This window comes from Lissotriton vulgaris, chromosome 4_1 (assembly GCF_964263255.1).
Source record: "Lissotriton vulgaris chromosome 4_1, aLisVul1.2, whole genome shotgun sequence".
In the NCBI taxonomy this organism is placed as follows: domain Eukaryota; kingdom Metazoa; phylum Chordata; class Amphibia; order Caudata; family Salamandridae; genus Lissotriton; species Lissotriton vulgaris.
This window is the reverse complement of record NC_141691.1, coordinates 608775540-608797439: the sequence shown is the minus strand read 5'-3', so window position 1 is coordinate 608797439 and position 21900 is coordinate 608775540. Positions and strand designations below refer to the sequence as shown.

Below are 21900 nucleotides of genomic sequence, written 5' to 3'. Positions count from 1 at the left end.
GGTGGCCCCCCTGCAACCCAAGATTGATACCATCCTGGCTTGGGCCCCGCTCAAAACCCAAACGCAGGTGAGAGCCTTCTTAGGACTCACGGGTTATTACAGGAGGTTTGTCAAGGATTACGGCAACATTGTGCACCCCTTGACTTCGCTGACTTCCAGGAAGCAGCCACGAAACGTGATCTGGACTGATGCCTGTCAAACGGCCTTTGACACCCTGAAAACTGCAATGTGCACAGCACCTATACTCCAAGCACCCGATTTTTCGAAAGAATTCATTGTTCAGACGGACGCTTCAGAGCATGGCGTGGGGGCTGTTCTAGCTCAGGTGAATGAAGAGGGCCGAGACTTGCCGGTAGCCTTCATCAGTAGGAGGTTACTTCCCAGGGAAACGAGGTGGAGTGCGATAGAGAGAGAAGCATTTGCTGTGGTCTGGGCGCTGAAGAAGCTAAGACCCTACCTGTTTGGGACTCACTTCCAGGTTCAGACAGACCACAGGCCCCTCAGATGGTTGATGCAAATGAGGGGTGAGAATCCAAAACTGTTGAGGTGGTCCATTGCTCTACAGGGGATGGACTTTACGGTGGAACACCGCCCTGGTACAGATCACGCCAATGCTGATGGTCTGTCCAGATTTTTCCGCCTTAGTGATGAGGACTCCCTAGGTCAAGGGTAGTTCTCCCCACATTTCAGCTGGAGGGGACACGTGTTAGACCTGACATCATTGGCTTGAGTCTCTCCTCCATTTTTCTGGTTGCCTCTACTGTTTTACGATGTTTTGCTGGTATATGCTTTGGGCGCCGTGTCACTGCTGATCAGTGCCATAGCGCAAGTGCTCCCTATGTTAAAATGATGTATCTATTGTATCCATGTTTGGCTTATTTGGTTTACTGTCAGTCCCTAGTCTAGTGCACCAGGAGTGCCGGGGCTTGTAAATACAAATGCCGCTCGTGGGCTTGCAGCACGTGTTGTGCCACCCACAGGAGCGGCCTTGTAAAAGAATGTCTATGGGTCGGTCATTGCGAGACCCACGTGCAGTCTTGCACTGTCACGTCGGCTGCGCAGGTATACCTACCTGCCAGCCCTCCAACCTTCCCTTACCTTCATGTTAGTCACCCCTATGGTAGGCCCATGGTCAGGGTGCATTGTAAGTGTAAGGTAGGACAAGCCTGACCAAGTTGGCATGTCCTGATAGTGAAGTGCCGCCATCTTAGTGCTTCACTATTGCGAGGTAGCCTGCTCTCCGTTGGATAGAATGGGCCGCCGGGATTGTTAATGCTATGATCCTAGCTGGCTCGGAGAGTACGGTGCAATGTCGAGTTTGGTATCCCTGAACTCGGGGTTTAATTACACATCCGTTGGTGTGGATGGTTTTTGGACTCTGGGTTCGAAAGTAGTACTTTTAGAAAGTGTCTACTTTCTTGTCTAACCATATCTGGTCTCTGCTGGTCTTACGTGTGTGACAGGAGCTGGGTGGCTCCAAGAGGTCTGGATGAGTCAGTGTGGGATGAGTGGGACATTTACGTTGAGAGTAGGGGGAGAGTAGTTGTTGATAGCCTGCCTTGCCTGATACAATGCTGGCTCCACCTCCTGCCAAGCGGCTGATGGCTCTGTGCCTGCCATGGACGATCCTAACCCCACCTCCTGCCAGGAGGGCGATAGCTCTGCTCCTGCCAGTATCAATGCTGGCTCCGCCTCCTGCGGGGCGTCTGAGGACCCGGCCCGGCTCAATGAATAGGCCAGGTGCGACTACCTAGCTCCACCCACCACGAACCCAGGATGTTGGGAAACCCCCGGCATAGACAAAGGGATCAAAGACGAAAAGGGGTATAAGAGAAGGACCCCTGAACTAGGAAATCAGATCACTTCTGACAAGGAACCCTGTAACCAAGGACAAGAAGCCTGCTGATCTAAAGGACTGCCTACCCCTTCTGCCGGTGTGCTGCTGTTGGGGGAATCCTGCAGCGCTTCTTTATTTTTGCCAAGGAACCAGGAGAGAGGAACTGTATGTGTACTCTCACACTTGCTAAGAAAATCTCCAAGGACTGGAAGAGTGCCAGTCTCCTGCTGAAGTCACAGGGCTAAAGGACTTTATCTGCTAAAAGTGCTATCCGCTGGAAGTGTGAATCCAGCACGTCTGAAAGAACCAGCAATCACGACGATCGGACGCTGGGCCCGACCGACGCCAGCAGCAACGCCAGTGAGTAGGAGTACGGCTCTAACTCCAGAGGACCTCGTGTCTGCCCCGCTGCTGATCGCATCAACCGTGTGCCCTTCGACGCCGTGAGCGCTGCTCACTCTGTGCAACTGCAGCATCGACAACGCCTGCTGAGGCCTGATCGACACCGAAGACGCGACGCCGGATTGCTCGACGCCGCTGATCATCGTGTGCTTCATTTTCCTAAGGTACTGTGTTATTGGGGGTCCGTGTGACTCCAGGCCCGGCGCAGCGCTCCTCGCGGTCGACGCCGAACCTGTGGATTATCTTTGCCCCGGCGTTGTGTAGCTCCCGTGTGAGTTACCCTGTTGCTAAGAACTGTGTTTCCAAGAAGAAGAATTGCTCCTTTGAACTATCCTTTTTCCTTCCTGAACGTATTTATTCCGATTGTGTACAGTTTTGCCGTTATTTGGTCTTGTGCTAAGTCTTATATAAAAATACTTATTTTTATAATACTACTGTGTCGTGTCCATTTGTAGCGTATTCACGTTATTACTGTATGTGGTCATAATTGCTTAACACACAGCCTCTGAGATAAGCCTGTTCTGCTCTGCCAAGCTACCAAGGGGGTGAGCAGGGGTTATCGAAGGGTGTGATCCCCTTGCCCTGACTAGAAAAGGAGTGTCCCTATTTGTCAGAAGTGCATACCTCTGCCAACTAGAGACAGCCGGTTCTAACAGGAAGCATGGCTAATGGAACAGCCATACCTTGATTAATGTAGTTGTGGCATCAAGGATAGAGATGATACCCTTTTGTCCCAGGGCTTAGATGAATAAAAGGCCTTTGACAGAGGACAATGTGTTTTTTTACGTAGGATGTTGAATGTTTTTTTTTCCTAAGTTGTCTTGTAAGCTTATTAGGACTGTGCTTCAGATGTTGAAATGTGGGAATTACAAATGGATGCACATCTAATTCCTGGCTTTTGAGAGGAGGGGCACATCAGAGATTTTTGATTTGACCCCTAGTCATTAGTTTCTGCTGTCCACTGAAACATGAATATTAAAGGGGTGGAAGTTTAGGGGTAGACTTTAAAGGATTTTTTTTAAACATATGTGATTTGTTTTGTTAGACCTTCGAGCATCTATAGAAGTATTTTTAGCCCTGACTGAGGAGGTCGACAATTTTTTCGAAGTACACAAATTAGTGAATGGCAAGTTAACTTACATCATATTTAAGTAGCTTCTTATTCTGCTAATCTTTATTATACTGGTTGTTAGGCCTGACAACCTTGGCATTGTATTACCTCGACTTTTTACCTCCACTGCCCTACTTTTGTTTTTGTTGGTTTTAGGCTCTGTGCACTTCACCCCACTAAATAGTGGTAAAATGTTTGTATTCTCTACCTTAAACATGGGAAAATTGGCATACAACTAATTGGCACATTCGTTTACGGGGTCCCTAGTATATGGTAATACCTGTGCACAGGCCTGTAAATTAAATGCTACAAGTAAGCTGCAGCCCTCATTATGCCACCCACTAACGTAGCACTGTAAAACATGTCTCAGGCCTGCCACTGCAGCCTGTATTGCAGTTGTGAACAGCCATTTCGACCTGGCAAAATAAACCTTTTTGCCTGAACTAAACCTTCTTTTTCAATGCTTATAAGTCACCGGAGTCAAAGCTCATGGGGTAGGGTGCACGGTATATAGGAGATGTGTACTTACATTTTACATGTCCTGACGTTTTACATGTCCTGACTCCGTAGCAAGGCTATCTCTCCCATAGACTAACACTGGGCTACCTTATTACACGTAACAAGCAATAACATTACTTTGGGAACAGATTAAGAAATAATTCTTCCACTCATTTGAATGGTAATTTGAAATCTTCTAATGGTAAAGTTGGATTTTAAGTTACAATTCTGAACATGGCTCTTCTAGCAAGTTATTTTTATTCCTGGCTATAACTAAATGTGTCTTTCTACCAGTGTCCAGGGTAACATGACTGTGAATGACTCTCCTGTGGTGTGGTGTGTACTCCTTCCATGCATGGAGCAAAAGAGGCCTGGGTGTAGAGTGAGTGGGTCTTTCTGATAGGATGACTTGGGAAATTTTCCCAGACCTGCTTACTCTTCAAAGCACCCCGCCTGCAGCACGCACAAAGGAATCTGACATCATGCCTGCCCATGCCTTGGTCCCCCAAGTTAGGTTGGAGCCAAACCCTTTCAAGAGGGGAGTACTGGCTAGAACTAGTTTGGGAGAAGTCCAGGGGTTACTCCCCACACAAAGTTTGGCACCGGGAATTAAACTGGCACCCTAAGAACCACTCATCAGAACACGCCTGGACTTATAGAATATTCAGAAGAAGGACAGCTGTACTGTGTGAAGAAAAAAGATTGGACCTTCTTGCTTTGAACCCAGGATCCCCAGAACTTACTCCAAGGACTGACCTCCTGTTTGAGGAGTTGACCAGCACCAACTGAACCTGCCTAAGCCCTGCTGCTGAACTCTGCTGGAGTGAGTCCTGATCCCCAAGAAGTGCCCCCCAGGTCCTGCACCCATGGCTGACATCAGTCTGTATGCCTCCTGCTTCAAAACCAAGGTCCAGGTGAAAATCAGAAAGTTTGGGGTTCTTCGCATCCACGAGCAGGCTCCTCCCATCACCAACAATCGCAGTATTTCCTATCAACATGAACCTCGGTCAGCGACCTGTTCATCTCGCCCTACAGCAATTGCCCGCGTCTCCTGCCAACTTACTACTCCAGCGACGACCTGCACTCTGTGCCGGCAGGGATCTTATTGGAGCTCCCGCCAAATTATAGCTCCGGTTGATGCTCCTCTCGTGGACTTGGACTTTAAGAAGGTAAACTCTTCACTCAGCCGTTCGGATTAAAATGGTTTTAGGCCGTTCAGATTCAAATGGTCTAAACATGATATGGGGGTTATAAACGAGTATAGACACTAAAAATTAAAGACAGGTGCAATGCTTCGCTGTAACTCAATTTTAGCTTTATAAAAGAGCACTATGAGCCTTCTTTGTATAACGGGGATCTTTAGGTTTTAATCTTTGGTTTGATTTTTCTTTCCTTGATACACCTTTTTCTTTAAGTGATACACATTTGGGAGTTTGGTTATGTTGCCTTTTGTATCAAGAAAGCACCAATGATGACACACTGAGCTAACTGATGACTATATACCAGTAGCTCTCCCAGTGTTGCTTACGTGAGGCGCTTTCTTGTTCACCTCACTTTTTTTGTGCCCGCTTAGTTGTCAAAGTTCTGTTGGGTCCCGCCTGCACTGATTGGTTTTAATATACTAAAGATGACATATATGGGGGGGTATATGACTAGACAGCAAACCCTGTCTCACCAAGATAAGAAATGGTGCGACCTTCCCTTACAGGTTAAAACTTTCAATATGTAATCTGTAACCAGGTCTTTGTTTATTGACAAACTCTTCACTAGGACAAACCTGGTCCCTCTATCTGACCGGTCCTCATTTGACCCGGTACAGCCTGTTTGGATACCAGCGAGTGGCACTTTGTGCTTTTTTTAATTTTTATTCTTTTTTATTAAACAATAATCAACTAGCATAATTACGATTTTGTTCATAAATTGGGTGACATACAATTTTGATGTGTTACAAAGTCCACTGTACAAAACATGTCACAACACTAGTAGTTCCTCTTAATTCTAGCTTGAGGATCTCCCCTCTCCCTGCCTCTACCGGCCTAACTAGTCTACACCCCCGTACCCCATTTAATCTTCCCACTGTGCCAAATTTTCTCCCATTTCTTCAGGCATCTTCCGGCTCTCGTAAATTGTTTTTTTGGCCGCGCATCACCAGTCCATATATTTGTCCCACTGGGAGACTTTAGGTGGCTGGACTGCGCCCCATGCCCTGGCAGTGCTTCTTTTGGCCACCATTGCTGCTACTTGTAGCCATTTTCTCTGATATTTAGGCCAGGACAATTCACCCGACACACACAGTATATGCCACCTGGCATCGAGGGGGACTTCTTGTTCCAAAACCCCTGACATAATTCTGACCACTTTCCTCTAATATTTCTGTATGATGGGGCAGTCTCACAATATATGAAAAAAATGTTCCCCTCTGAGTACACCCCCTCTGATACTCTTCCTTTGGGATGCGCCCTGACTTATACATGAGGGGGCTGGTGTAGTAGGACCTATGCAATATCCACAATTGGACTAATCTCAATCGCGCCCTAATTGCTACCTCTTGGAGACTCTGTACAGCCTCCACCCAGTCATCATCTTCCAACAGTCACACTTAGGATTCCCATGCTTCTCTGACCTTAGTTAATAGTTCTGGTGAGTTATTCATATTTTTTTTTATATGTACAAGACAATGCCTTCTCCGGGATTGGATCCAGTAATAATCTGTCTTCTAGTGTACTATATTCGGGAACCTTATTTCCATTTTAAAGATGGCTGCCCAGCGCATATTACAATTTCCAAATACATATAATGCTCCGCTGGTGCCAACTGAAATTCTGTCTGTAGCTCTGAAAAAGTCATCAGCGCCTGTCGTTGTCTCACATCCCCTAAACGTACAATATCTATCATTTTCCTTTTTGCAAAACCCTGTAGTCGACCCACCTTACGAAGCATGTCACTGATCCATAGAGAAGTCTGCTCCGTCAGCCTTCCAGCCCATCCCAGGAATCAAGTAGCCTTAGTCCATGCCATCTGTACCATTCAGGTGTGCTGGGGCAGTCTGTCCTGACACTCCCTATTGTATAATACCCGCAAGTAACCTCCATCCCCATCGCCCAGTGATCAACCCTACATGCCGTATCATTCCTATCTCCAAAGGCCCAATCTTTAATGACCATGAACTGTGACTCCCAATAATACTTTTGGAGATCCAGGACAGCTAACCCTCCCTCGTACACCCCTTTCTGCAATTTGGCCAGTGCGACCACTCACCCCCATACCATAGCAGCTTCCTTAACTCACTGATTTATGTCCCTTAAGAATTTTTCTGGTATGTGACAGGGGGTGTTCTGTATGATATACAAAATCTGGGGCAGGGATAACATCTTGAAGAGAACCGCTCTTCCCATCAAGGAGATTGTCAGCTTCCTCCAATGCATGACATTGTTTTTTAACCGATCAAGCTGGGGTTTTAGGTTCCTTGCCAGGAACGCTGCGTCTGTTTTTTCAATCTGTATACCCAGGTATTTAAAACTTGTTTTAATCTGGAGGTCAGAGTTGGCACTCAACTGTGGGGGCAGCCCATCCGATAACATGTACAATAGGGACTTTTCCCAATTAATCCAATACCCACGTAGCCCTCAAAAAGCTTGAAGATCTGTAGCAACCTATTAATTGTGAATTGCGGTCTCGTCGCGTACAGAAGAACATCGTCTGATATCCTTTCCTCCCATTGCTCCCCCCACTGATGCCCGAAATAATTGGATCTCCTCTGACCCATGCTGCCAAGGGTTCGAGCGTTAATGCGAACAATATCGGCGAGATGGGACACCCCTGCCTTGTGCCCTTCTGTAAAGTAAAAGAACGGGACACCGAGCCGTTGACACGGACCCTCGCCATAGGTTGCGTATATAGTAACTGGATCGAGGACTCTTTGTGCTTTTTGATGCTTTTTTTACCTAGCAATGTAAAAATTCATAACTCCGGTTCTACTTGTTGGATTTTTGTTGCTTTGTGGTTATTTTTATTTATTTCATTTTCTCTGCTTGCTAAATTAATTTTGGAATTTTCTTGTGTTGTGTTCTTACATTATTACTTTACACATTGCCTCTAAGTTAAGCCTGACTGCTTATGTGCCAACGTTCCAGAGGGTTAAAAACAGTCTTATTTAGAGACTTTTTTCGTGGTTCACCCTCGAAATAAATGTGCTTAGTTCTTGAGTGGAACTCTCAACCCCCTGCACCCATCAACTTATAACTGAATGTTTTACACTGGTGTTTCAGTTCAGGAGACTACAACTTTAAACTTTCATCTCAGTAGAGCTTTGGCTAATCAAGTTTATAGCCATGGATATCTCATGTTTCTCATTCAAAGTTAGAACTGGCTTACCTGTTTCTATATTCCTTTACAGTAGACTGGATTACAGAACCCCAATGTTAATTTAAACTCCTGTAGCAGGACTTTTTACCTTTCGGTACCCATCTGAGCTCAACCTTGCTATTTGTCTGATCTGGTACTGCAATTCTGGTTGCTTCATTTTTGGGACCTCACCCATAATTATCTGTGAAATAAATATAACCAATTCTTAGTCATAAATTCTGTGTGCAAGGTGAAGCACTCAAACTCAGAGCTTGCGGTAAAAGGCAACCTGTTTGGTGGGATGGGTCCAAAGGCTTGGTTCTATGCTCTTGCTCTGTGCAGCTGCTTTTGATGGGACAGAGGTTGAACAGAAGGCTGAAGACTGCTTTAGGTCATAGGCCAATCACAGCTCATTTGCTGGGCATGGGTGCTGAGTTTACGTCCTTCCAGAAGACTTGGCTTAGAGGCATCCATGTACAGCCTCCTATCATGTGCAGGTGGTATGGATAGCCTACACTAAAACCTGTTGTGCAATGATTTTGGAATGGCCATAAGCTGGGTCCCGGACTGGGATAAGGGCCAAGCCTTGCAACTAGTGGGTGCTGCACATGGCTGAAGGCCTTTCACAGAGCTGCTTTTAGTGGGGCATGAGATGTGAGTAGATCCTGGCCATAGGTCCAGCTTTCCTCTGAGAAGTTGCTGTGCAAAGCAGATGAGGGAGGAACATGGGCCTTATTCAACGCCTGGCTGTAGGCCGATGCTCATAACCAAAGGCTGCGTGCAGCTAGTTTTGGTAAAATGGGCACGATACAGGACCTGGCTAAAGGCCAGGCAGTACATGCAGAGGCCCCTAAACCGGGCCAAGGGCCATGTACAACTGTTTTTTTTAGGATGGGGATTTGTGGACTGCATACCCACCATGGTGATATCTGCCCTACCAACTCCTTTCACTTGCCCACTCTTAGCCAAGAGTGAGGGTTTTCTCAGAGTAGAGCCAGCGGGCATAACTACCATTGGTGCAGCAGATGCTTCGCACTGGGACCCAGAGATCGGAGGGGCCCACTGAACCCTGATGATGGCTGCATTTTTGATCCCCACCAGCACTCAAAGGAGCATTTTCCTTGCTTGCACCAGGGCTCCTGGCATCCAAGCCTAGCTATTGAGAAGGGTATTTACAGGTTGCTCTCAAATACTGCAGCATTTGACATCCTAGCCTGACCACCTGATACTTTTAGGGGAGAGGAAAGCCATGCCAGTGGCTTCAGGAGTCATTTATGCAATACTGCCTTATGCATTTTCAGTATCTTATTATGTCTTTTGTCTCTTGCTTTTCTGAAAACATTCCCAAGCACTTTACCTTCCTGAGGTGCTCCAGCTTGCAGCAGATAAATGACTAACTAGCATGTTAAGTTATTTCACTATGTCAGACATGTTGCATAAATTATATCAACAATCTCTTTCTGAATCGATGTTGCTTGACAATAGGTACTCATTTGTGTAAATTAGTACCTGATTGTCTATGCTTTTCTCCGCAGTTATCCATGCAAAAGTGAAAAGTGTGAGCAGAAGCAACTGCAACGAAATAATCACAGTGGTTGATGTGAAAGAGACTCTCAAGTCTTCAACAACAATCCCTCGTACCCAAGTTCCACTTTTTACCAATTCCTCCTGCCAGTGTCCTCAACTTTCCCCGAATCAAGATGTTCTCATTATGTGTTACGAGTGGCGCTCCAGGTAAGTGGCAGCGATTAAAGACACATCTTAAAAGGATTTCATTTAAGCTAAGTACGCTCAGTATGGCAGAAACAATTGAGGGGCTAAGTCGACTACAATATCAAGAAAAATAGTTTTTTTGTAAAGTGAATTAGTACATGCTATGTTTTAACAACGAGATGCATTTATCCAGCGAGCATGGGATTGTAAACTACATGGAGGTCATTTTTAATGATGTGTGCCTCTGGTGAAGTACGGTAATGCACTCTGACAGAAACAAAAAGTGGGCAATGATCGTGGTCTGCAGTATGCTCGCCTTAACAGAGTAGCAGCGGGCAGTCATATTTTGAATTTCAGTATGTATGATTGCCTACAAGGCTGGTATGGTATGCTGCTGTGCTATTGGTCTGTTGTGAGAAAAAGTAATGTAATTAACAGTAAGAAGAATGGAGAGTAACAAAGTGTAATATACTTCGTACTTCCAAGATTGTTATACATAAATAAAAAGATATAACGTCCCTTACGGAATGGAGAAAGATCAAAACATGGCTGTTTCCCAAGGCAACTCCTTGAAAGGTCACGCTCCATCTGTTAACGTCCGCTCCTCTGAACCAGTCAGTGCCAGGATGCCTGCAAAGTGACAGTGCGCTTAATAAATGTCTTAAATAAATAAATAAGTCCGCTATATAGGAAGAATTTATATAGATCCCTGCGTTTTGCTGTCACTGGAAATTTCTATGCAGCGCGAGGCATAACTAACTCTCTGCCACTACGGAGCCACGCTTCATCGTCGCGTCTAATACACGCATTACAAGAAAAAAAGGTACCCGTTGCCAGGTGTGCTCCAGTCACAGGAGCTCCTATGGAGATGCATTTGCTCTTGGTTTAATTATTCCCTGCAGTTGGATACTATGAATGCTAGGATTTGGGACACTGATGTAAATGGAGCAAAATTACCTGAAGGTGAACTGAGGAATGTATTGTTGTTCCCTACGGTAACGTTAAGAACATGAAAAAGTGTAAGGACATTAAGGGTGTCTATTGTCCCTAATGTCCAGAGGTCATTATGTTTCTGCCAATAACTTTGCTATCCCTAATGTCAAGAGGTCAATATGTTTCTCCCAATTACTCATGCCCCATGCGGGTCAATGTATTCATCAGGACTGGTGGGGGGCGAGAGTGTTAAATGTTCTCCCTACGTTGAGGCTATATCTACAATGTGCATGCAAAGTGATGTGGAAACAGTGTAATCAAGGTTATGACCCTTAACCAAGTAAAACCCTCGTATATGAATCCTAGATTTCCTAAAATGCCTTCCCTAGAAGAGGGAGTCTAGGTAACCTTCTGAGAATGGCTTTCTTTAGGTCAATTTCCCAAGGTTAATTTGTACCGGGCTGTCACAAAAATTGTTGTGATTTAGACAAATTGTTATACTTTTAACAGAATATGTAAATTCTGTGCAGTAGGTCTGTGCTCAGTTTCACTTGTATCCTACAGTTGTCGGCAAGGAGCCATCAGGGTGTATTGCTATAGTTTCCAAAAGGTATATTTGCCCTGAGAAGGTAAAAGTATACGCACATCCTGGTATCTGTACCTAGGCACATGTTTGATAGTTGGGATGTTTCGTAAAATCCAAATATTGCCCTACTCGGTGGAAATTGGTTTTAATAGTGCGTTGAAGGGCATTCGTGTTCCATTTGCAGTTTAATTTTTTACATAATAACTAGACTAGAATAAATAAAATTAAATCAAATCAAATAGATGATGTGCAGAGAGTACCATTTTATGAACTGTATCCAGGTTGTATTAAGTTTTTAGGAATTGCGATTGTTTTTACGTTATTTGTTGAACATGTCAGTGTTTTAACTGTTATGGCATAAATTGCTTAAAAATAAACGTATTTGAATGTTTAAACCTTCTGAGTAATTGCACCAAGGCCAGATGTACGGCCATTCCATTTTGCGAATCACAACTTGCTATTTTTTGCAACTTGCAATTTGCGACTCTCAAATTAGAATGTACAACAGTGTCTGAGACACTGTTTGCGATTCCCAAATGGGTTGCAAGGGACCTGCCTCATTAATAATCATGAGGCAGGTCGCAAATTGCGACAAATTAGGAATGGCCGGCCCTAACAGGGATGGTGGCCTGCTTGGGTCAGCAGACCACCATGTCTGTGAATGCTTTTTCAATGAAGCAACTTTTTTTAAATGCAGCCTGTTTTCCTTAAAGGAAAATGGGATGCGTTTCAAAAAGAAAAATTAAGCGTTTTTAACAGAAAAATTAAACGTTTATTTTTTTCAGAACAGACAGTGGTCCCTAGGACCACTGCCTGCTCTCCAACAATATTTTTGCTGCCCAACACAAAGTGGAAGTGCGACTGACTTACCACCTACTTGAATGGTTTTGGCTTGGTGCCTGGCTAGATAGTTGATGAACAGATTGGGCAATTGCAAAAATGTTGCCTGGATGCATCGGTTGAAGGATAAATGCTTTATTACAGTGAGCACAAGTATATTATGTCCGACAGGCTTCTCAGGTTAGCAGCCACTCCTGACTGCCGCTCGGAGTCTAAATTATGCTTCCCAACTCTCTGTATCCCAGCACTTCTCATTGCGGCTCCAGTTCATGTTGCTGCACAGGCTGACCTTGGCAGCAGTATAAAAAGGGACCTCTCCTGCTGTTCATTGCACCTGGGGAACTCCTGCTGATCCTGCTGTCTGGCTACTGGTCTGGCTTGTAACTCAGAATGCGAGAAGCCAGGCCTATTGACTTTGCTAAATTCTCCAGAGTTAAGGGGCCTATTAGGATGGCCATTCTCGCGGTGTTAAGACCGGCCGCCCCACATGCAGCGGTCCCGCACCACGAATTAGGATGTGACCGCCACCCTGGCGGTCACATTACTCATTTTACCATTGCGACTGGTGCTGCACCCGCCACAATGTCAAAATCGCATGCCTGGCATTTCCCTGCACCACGTGGCAGGCACCACATGGTGCCTGCCACTTGGTGCAGGGAACTGCAGTGGGGTACCATGAGTACCCCCCTAGTGCACACCCGCCCCCCTGGGGGCCCTCAACGGGCCCACAACGCCAATCTCCGCCAGCCTTTCAAAGGCCTGTCTGCAAGCCACATTGTAATATGGCTGGCGGTGCCTGCTAGGCACCGCCCGGCCATTTCCGACTGGCGGAAAAGCGGCGGACGGACTTTGCGTCTGCCGGGATACCCCCCACCATCATAATATGGTGGGGTGTTTCACTTTAGAATGGCGTAACGGTCGCCACCGCCAGCGCGGCTGTGGCGATCGTTATTCCATCGTAATGAGTCCCTAAGGCACACCGACGCTCTAGCTCTCCACAAACGGGAGATCTGATGAGCCAAATAGAAAGAATATTGGCTATGGATCATTCAAGCCTCTAAAACAACTAGGGCACGGTTCTAATTTCTAGATGTTCTTTCAGCTCCTGGGACAAAACAAACTTAGTCCCCACTTTCGCAACATCTTCGTGTGAGACCCTATTAAATGTTTTCATTGATAAAATCACTAAATTCAGGGACATAATAAGGAAAGTCACTGTGGTTCAACATGGTTCTAGTGGTACATCCGTCTCTGACATACCCTACAGTTCTGCAGCTTATTACCTGCTCAAAATCCTGAGGCTCTCTCAAACATGGCTCATATTATGAAACAATTTACTCCTCTTGTTGCACATATCACTTCATTGTTCAACCTTTTTTCGCTTAATCACGGTAGGGTGTCAGATGATTGGAAAACAGCCATGATAACATTTCTCCTAAAAAAGCCTCTGTTTTCCTCTTGAATCCTAATGTTTTCCGTCCTATTTCTCTTACCATTCCCTGCAGAAGTGTCAGAAAGGCTTTTTTTTTACTGTGCGCAGCCCTCCTTTTACGCTGGGTTCGGCATTGCCAGTTTCGAGCTTTATTATTGAGTTGCTAATTTGATCCTAATTAGCGACTGTTTTTTTAAAGACAGAAGTGACCTAACATTCATGCTCGAAATTGAGTTATTTTAAAAATATGGCCTACTTTATCAAATAGACAGTAGGAAACCTACAAACACACTATTTCCCATAACTAGAATCCCTGTTGAACGACGCTTGCATAGTGCCTTGAAGTGGATCAAATGTTAAGGTACCCTCGCCTGTGAAACACCCCTTTAACATAGCAAGTTCCTTACCTATACAGCACGACTAGAAGGCCTCAGATCCTGAGATTTGCTTTGAATTTCACAACTGTGGGATGCAGGGCCGGACTGGCCGTAGCGGGCACCGGGCAATCCCTCGGTGCGCCGCACGGGTTGGGGGCCGGTTTGGGGCCCCTGGGGACTGTTTTTGTTACAGGGTCGTTATTGCAGCATAGCTTCAAAATCTGCCCTGTAACAAAATCGGCCGAAAACCGACCATGGCATAGAGCTCGTCGGCACCCACAACCCCAGGGGGGGGGCGGTGGGCCTAGCACTTTGCCAGCTCCAGTTTTGGTTCCTAGTCCGGCCCTGGTGGGATGTCTGGGAATCTACCCACATTAAATACTTTGAACAAGTTTCATCAGAGTATTTGCTTCAAAAGTCTCGATGAATCTGCTATTTACAGTTGGGCCTTGCGCTTTGTACGTATATAGCTAGGATGTTCCCTGTCCTGATGGCCAAGACCTTGGTATCCATGATAATCGTAGAGTAACTGGAAAAGAAAGCATTTCACAACTATACAGGTCCCTTGCACTGAATTCTCCCTAGCAAAAAAGGTTTCCCATATAAATTTACTGCTGTGCATTCTCCTTGTTCTCATTTTCTCAAAGTTAAAACCAATTGTTAGGGATATGCCAATCTACAGGGAACACCTGCTAACCTAAACAGTTTGTTTGATTACTGACAAAAAGACTGGAAACCTCTACACAGAAAATTTCACTGTCCCATTAAACAATACTGACTAGCTGGCTTTCAAGCACATTACTTAAGGAGTCTTAAAAATTAGTATAATCTCGTGAGGCTATGTAAGGCAAGCATCACGTGCTGTTTAAATTATTTAAATGGATCAGATCTAATCAGGGTATTGAAACACAATTCAATCCCCATGCTCACCTTAACTAAGTTGTTTGTCAACTTTTGAAACTTCAACAATTACTTTTATTTCCAATGGTCTTTTTACCTAGCAAATAATAGTGTTCCTACAAATAACGTATGCACTCACATATATGTCACAAAACATTACAGTCGGGCAGTGGTGTAGCTTAGTCAGTGAGATTCAGGTGGAGTGAATCACAAGTTTCCTAACTGAAAAAGCAGTAGGAAATAGGGCGAATGTGTGAGGTGACCAAGGTTCAGGATTGACTGTTCCCATGAGGGCTAATACATTTTTTGCAGTCGGGGACTGATTTACAGTTAGCCGCTCAGCTACTCCATTGCAATGGGAACAAATACCTTGTCAGCCAAACCCAAGGTTGTCCGCCCAATTTTGAGTCCAGAGCACTGCAAGTTTTATCCTGAGGGAGTACAATTTATTCCGTCAACGTAAAACATTCTTCAACAGTCCGAAGTAGTAGGTGCCATCAGCAGTAAGCCATCTGACCTATTTAGCTTGGACAGTCAGAAAGCTTTTTTCTAATTCTCCCTCACCGCCAGGATATAACTGGTATGTCCTGGCAGTGAGGGACCGTAAAAATATTTAAATGACCCCCACGTCATATGAGAAATCTCGTGTTTTGGTGTGATTCCTTTTTTTATTATTTGAGCACAAACTCCAGTGGGAATTTGTTTTTGAAAAACTTAAAAACTTTGGAAAAGTTTGATCGTTAGCAGTCATGTTTGAAAGAGCCGTTCGTTAAATGTTTCCTATCGTGACAGGAACTTAAATTCTAAATTTGGCGGGTGGAATAAAGGCAGTACAGTCTTCTGCCACCCTGTCTTCCTTTACTATGTCTGCTAAATCCTAAATCAGGTCCTCTGTCTACAGTGGCACATTGGGCGAAAAACAAAGGTGTGGGATTCTACTCCCATGCTACTTTTTCCACTATGGCGCCGGCAGTGGAGCCTTCTAGTTCAACATTGACTACGTGTGAAACGTTATCCTCACTTCCTAGTCTGTCGATGGAGACTTTTCTCACACTGGCTTCCAAGATAAAATCTGGCTCACCAGCAGATCAGTTGAGACCAGTCCAATTTAGAAATTCGGCTGCTATCGTGCTCCCTCCAGTATGCCAGCTTATCAATCTTTCGCTCGCGTCGGGCGTTGTTCCTATTAAGTGGAAACAGGCGGTGGTGACACCCATACTGAAAAAGGCCTCTATGGACCCCCTTAAACCTGCGAGCTATTGCCCGATTTCTCTCCTGCCTTGGGCCGCTAAAATTGCTGAGGCCTATGTGAATGGGGTTTTATCGGAGCACTTTGGGAGAGCTGGGATTTTAGATCCTACCCAGAATGGCTTCCGTGCAGGACATAGCACAGAGACAGCCTTGCTCTCAATGACTGAACACCTTCGCTCTGTGCTTGACTCGGGTCAGACTGCGGCACTGGTACTACTCGATCTTAGTGCCGCATTTGATACGATCTCGCACAGGATTCTTCTCCATCGTCTTGGCGAGGCGGGTGTTGCGGGCACTGCACTCAATTGGTTCAGCTCCTTCCTTTCTGATCGGACCTTCAAAGATGCCATCCCGCCTAGTGAGTCCAAGCTTTATCCTTTGGAGCTGGGTGTGCCTCAGGGTTCATCGTTGAGTCCCACATTATTCAATCTATATGTGAGACCGCTGGCGGATGTCGTCAAGCATTGGGGTATGACCATGATCTCCTATGCTGACGACACACAGCTTGCGGTCGTCCTGAGTGGGAACTCCGACCTTAACGCCCCCAGATTCCGGGACGGACTCCTGGCAGCAGCGAGTTGGATGAATGCCAACTGTCTCCAACTCAATGCCAAAAAAACGGAGGTTACGGTTGTGGGCAAGAGGACTGATCTTTGGGGTGATGCATGGTGGCCCCCTGAACTGGGTGTAACTTCACTCCCAGTCTCAGAAGTAAAGAACTTGGGGGTCTGGCGTGACCCTGCTCTTAGTTTTTGCGCCCACACTAAGAGAGTGGCGGCCACGTGTTTTGGCATCCTTCGAGGCTTGAGACCTATTTTGAGGTTCTTTGATGCCCCTACTAGGCAGTTGGTTATACAGGCATCCATATTATCTAGGCTCGATTACGCCAGCTCGCTCCTGTTAGGGGCCAACCAGGCTCAAATCGCCCGGATGCAACGCGTTCAGAACACCGCAGCCAGAGCACTGGTAGGACTACCAAGGTTCTGTTCTGCGGAGAAAACCATCCGTTCTTTGCACTGGCTGCCTATGGCTCAGAGGATCCATTTTAAGACCTTGTGCCTAGCGTTTAAGATCCTTAAGCTGGCCTCTCCTCAGATTCTCGAGAATCTCCTGGTGCCTTATGTGCCTTTGCGCTCTCTCAGATCCGCGGGCCAAAACCTGGCTGTGGTCCCTCGATTCAGGCTGAGCAGGGCGGGAGGACGATCTTTTCGAGTTCTGGCCGCAAAACTGTGGAACTCCCTTCCACCTCACATCCGAGATCTTGATGAGCTGCTGAAGTTCAGGAGGGCGATTAAGATGCACCTGTTCCCTCTTCCATCCTAGTTCTTGTTTTCTGTGTCGCTGTGTTCGCTCGGCTGTGTTATGTTTTGGGTACTTTGTCTGAAGCGCCGGGACGCCCCTTGGCTGGGGCAGCTGTGCGCTATAGAAATGTTATTAACATAACATACTCCCGAAAGTGTGCCAGTTAGACTATTTGTAAGCATTCATCCCATGATTTGGGTGTCGAATTGCCAGTAGTATGTCTGGAAACCTGAGACTGGCGTAGCTTTCCATGCCTACTACTTCTAATATTAGTGAATTAAAAAAAGTAGTACATATGCCTGTTCCTATGGGTGCTGCTACTTTTTTGGTAAAGCGGCCATTAAGGGGCATATTACAAAGATGTGGAGCAATGCAGAGCAGCAAGCAAAGTTGTTGCATTGCGTCACCTGAAGAGAACAGAATTGTGCCATATCATCAAAGAAATTGTGAAATTCTCTCTGTGTGCTTCTGGTCTTTGGGCTGCCTTGCACCAAAGCAGGCACCTTGCGCCACAGTGCAATGGTGTCTTCTTAAGGATAGTTTTTTTTAACAGGAAGTCGTACCTTCCTGCACAGAACTATCCTTTGAGGCTTTTTCACCTTTGTATGTGTGTTACAGAATTCAGCACACATGTAAAGAGGAAAAAATGCCTCAGGCCGGCTCACAAATTTGGCACAAACCCATGTCTACAACTCTTTGTATATACAGGTTTGCATTAAAGTCCATGGAATACCTACCTGACGCAAAGTAACGCAAGGCAGCGCAATGCGCTGCATTAAATTTTCTTACAAAGTCACACAAATCAAGATTTGTGTGGTTTTGTAAATACCAAGAAGGATTTTGCCTTCAGCTGTGTCAAAAAAGTGACGCAACCCAGACACAAAATCTTTGTAACTGTGGCCCTATGTAAATATGGGTTTGCGTCAAAATCCTTGGGTGTATGCACATGAATGCATATGCTCAACCCTTGGAACGCCTACCTGATGCTTGTGTTACTTTTTCTTAAAACGCCACACAAATCAACGTTTGATTGGCTTTGTAAATATTAAAAAGGATTTTGTTTTGGGCTTGCCTCAAACAAATGATACAATCGCAACGCTATATCTTCGTAAATCTGAACCCAAATATATTTATGTTCCTGAGCCAAAAAATAAACACGTTAAAAACTCAGTCAAATCAGGATGACAAGAAAAAACAACTCAGCCAAAGCAGACCCAATTCAGGTTCCCCAGACCTACCTGTCAATTCAAGAATGTATTTATCAGGGGGTGTCACACTCCCAGGAAGCAATGCCCCTGCGTTTGGCACTACAGTGCAGCAATCACTAAAGAATTCAAAACCAAACTAGTAAAACTGTGTTTCATGACCACATGCAGCTCGCTGCTCCCATCGACCAAACTAGCACTCTGGGAAGCAAATAGCTTTTGCACTGTTCCAGGATTGCTAAATGCCTAATGATTCAAGACCTAATTACCACCACTTGTTGCCCACTTAGACAGTGTCTGGAATGTAAATGATCATAATGGAATAGCCTAAACTAACGGCTACCACATCAGGTTGTTACAAGTCCATTAAACTCCTATAGAAGTGGTATGTCTGAGTGCAACTTCCTTGATATACCATGCTGGTTATTTAAGTGCTATGCAAAACATATATCATATTAACAAACGCCTTTTCACGTATTCCAAAAAACAGTAGGCTGTTTGTGAGCTACATATACACCCGTTCCTTTAAAATACTGCACTGTGACGTTTGTTAAGGATGTAAGAGAAAGATCACACCAATTATACAATTACACATAGTTCTGCATGTTTGTCCATAACCAAGTAATTTAATCAATCAATCAATCAGGGGGTTGTAAGCGCACTACTCATTCGTGAGGGTCTCAAAGGCTCTGGGAGGAGGGGGGGGGGGGTCCTCAGATCTGCTTAGCTGAAGAGCCAGGTCTTGAGGGTAATTCCAAAGAGTTCACTTAATTATCACAAGATAATTTTGGACAATAATTATAGTTAAAACGCCAGAGATGATGTCAGCATTTCGTCTAAATAATCCACCTTCTTAAAGCTAATATAAGGTAATGATAATGGCTGCAATGCAATATTTATGATTATAACGTCAAAAATGTTCTACCACGGTAAAAAAATATATACAATACCAATTTTACAAAATACACACATAATCAACATTTTTTATTAATCCAGAAACAGGTTCTCAAAAACAGTAGTATTAGCGGATCCATTTTGAGCCTTTTATCGTACAGGAATAGCCCACCATTTGGACTACAATTAACTGTATCAAGTTTCCACATCCACTTATTTTCCTCAAATGCTAAAAAATTGGCAAATGTTTGGCCCAACTGTGATCCTAGAGAAAGAATCCTGCACGAATGGGCGCCATTATAAAACAAGTACTCTCCGCTTCACCGTGGTGCCTCTTACCAAATAATCTGCTGGTCGGGCAGTCCTAGACTGTAGGTAAATTAAAATGACAGGTGTAATTTTCCCTGGTTTCTAGGAGGGTGTTCTTGTCCCTGGGTAGAGGAGCTGTTGCGGGGGAGCTCCTTCTGAGCTCTCATAGCCTGGTCGACGTCTGGTCTTGTGGTCTCATTAGATCCATTCCCTCTGAATCATGGTTAGCTGTTCTCCCCTATTCTCTGAACCAGTCCTTATTTAGAAACTCTTGTGCATTTGACCTTTTGGTCTATACCTTACTAAATTAGAATGCTTCCATCTTCCACAAGGTGTAATCTGCATACAGGGAGGCTAATATTTAACTGTATTCCTGACATAGTCTCTTCCAAGGAAGCGCTCCTGTCTTCTCTTTTCCTTCTCCGTTTTGCCCTTCTTTCTCTGGTGAGGCATTTGAGTTCTAAATACCTTCAGGGAAGGTAAGGTTTCCTAGTGGATCTACGTCCTTGGTCAAGGGTAGACAGTTCCCTTGCAGCTAGACCTAGGAAAAAAGGAAAACATACTTGCCTGCAAGAGGAGCTGGACTGCACCTTCAGGAAAAGTGATTTGTTCCCTGTGAAGGAAGCTCAACTGTATAGCTAGGCCTGAATGAGGGCAGCTTGGTAGGCTGAAACTGGCCAAGTAACATGAGGTAGCCTCAGCACAGCTGCCCAGGAAATGTAAGAACAAGTGGTTGGAGGTGCTGCTCTTTATGTTCCAGTATGGGGAAGTTGAAGCTTTCATGATCCCAAATCCATCATGGGCGCATAGGGTACTAATACCAACCTTTTCTCCACAACAAGGAGGGGAGGGAATTGAGAGACAGTCAGTCATTCTCAGTATGGGGTCTCTCCCCACTGGAAGAGATTGTGCTGATTTTGAAAACTGTTTGAATCATGCTTTAACCCTTCAGTTTTCAAAGTTTACACAGAGTAAACATGCTGACAAATAGACAATGCTACTAGGGTCACCCTGGATAGTTGTGGTTGTCCACAGTCCCCAATGGTGCTCAACCACTGCAAAATCTTTGTGGCTACTGATAGAAACAGAGATAGATGGAGGCACCTGAACTTTTTGGCACCTCTTGTGGACTTGGAACTGGCCACCTATTTGCTGTTGGTCCCCACCATAAGTCAGAGTGCCCTTAACTGGTCTCTGGACTCCAATAACAGTGCTCTAGCCATCTGGACATTTATAGGAGCATCCCAAGACTTATTCCTGAGGATTTTAATCGTGTTTCTGTGGTAAGGATTTGGGATAGTCATTTTTAATTGTTGTATACAGGGCTATGTAGGATGCCTCCTTTCATTGAATCAATACAACAAAACCATTGCCAGTACTGATAACTATTCACCACCTCATTCAGAAACAATCACGTGCGACACTCATAGTGATTGAGAACATTAATAAATATTTTTATTTTCATTTTATTATTTTCAAAAAGACTCTCTAGTTCATGTTATTATTTTCATGAACATTGTTCATGTTTTTCTTTTTTATGAGCCACAAACCAATACAACCATAAAAGATCTGTTTCACATTTACGACAAAGACATAACAATACATTTGCTGATTCAAAGACTTTTTATGAATTTTAGTGATCTCAAATTCCACAGAGAAAGAGACCCAGTGAGATTTACTAGACAGTTACCAATCCTGTTACTCCTCCGATTCAATACTGAGACCAATATTGTATGAATTGCCTGCATTATAGTAGGCACTGTTGCATTTTGGACTGACAGGAGCTTGTTTTACTGAAGAGTTTACAAGTATTCCACCTGTAGTTCATTGTATAGCAGGAGTCAATATTATACCATTGTCAGAAAAGGACAAAAATGACTACAACTTTCAGTTTTATGATTCTCATTTATGCCACTTCTTTCTAATGTGGCAGCAGTATGGGGTTCTGAGATAGTTTAGATTCATG

General features: G+C 44.8%; 1 protein-coding gene across 1 annotated transcript in view; it reads left to right on the top strand.

Moving 5' to 3' along the window:
• The window catches only part of SFRP4 (secreted frizzled related protein 4), a 130896-nt gene that overhangs the window by 92313 nt on the left and 16683 nt on the right, over positions 1-21900 (top strand). The window contains exon 4 of the mRNA XM_086964841.1: positions 9728-9926. Within this exon, the coding sequence (XP_086820967.1) occupies positions 9728-9926 (199 nt within the window). The remainder of the gene's footprint in view (positions 1-9727; positions 9927-21900) is intronic.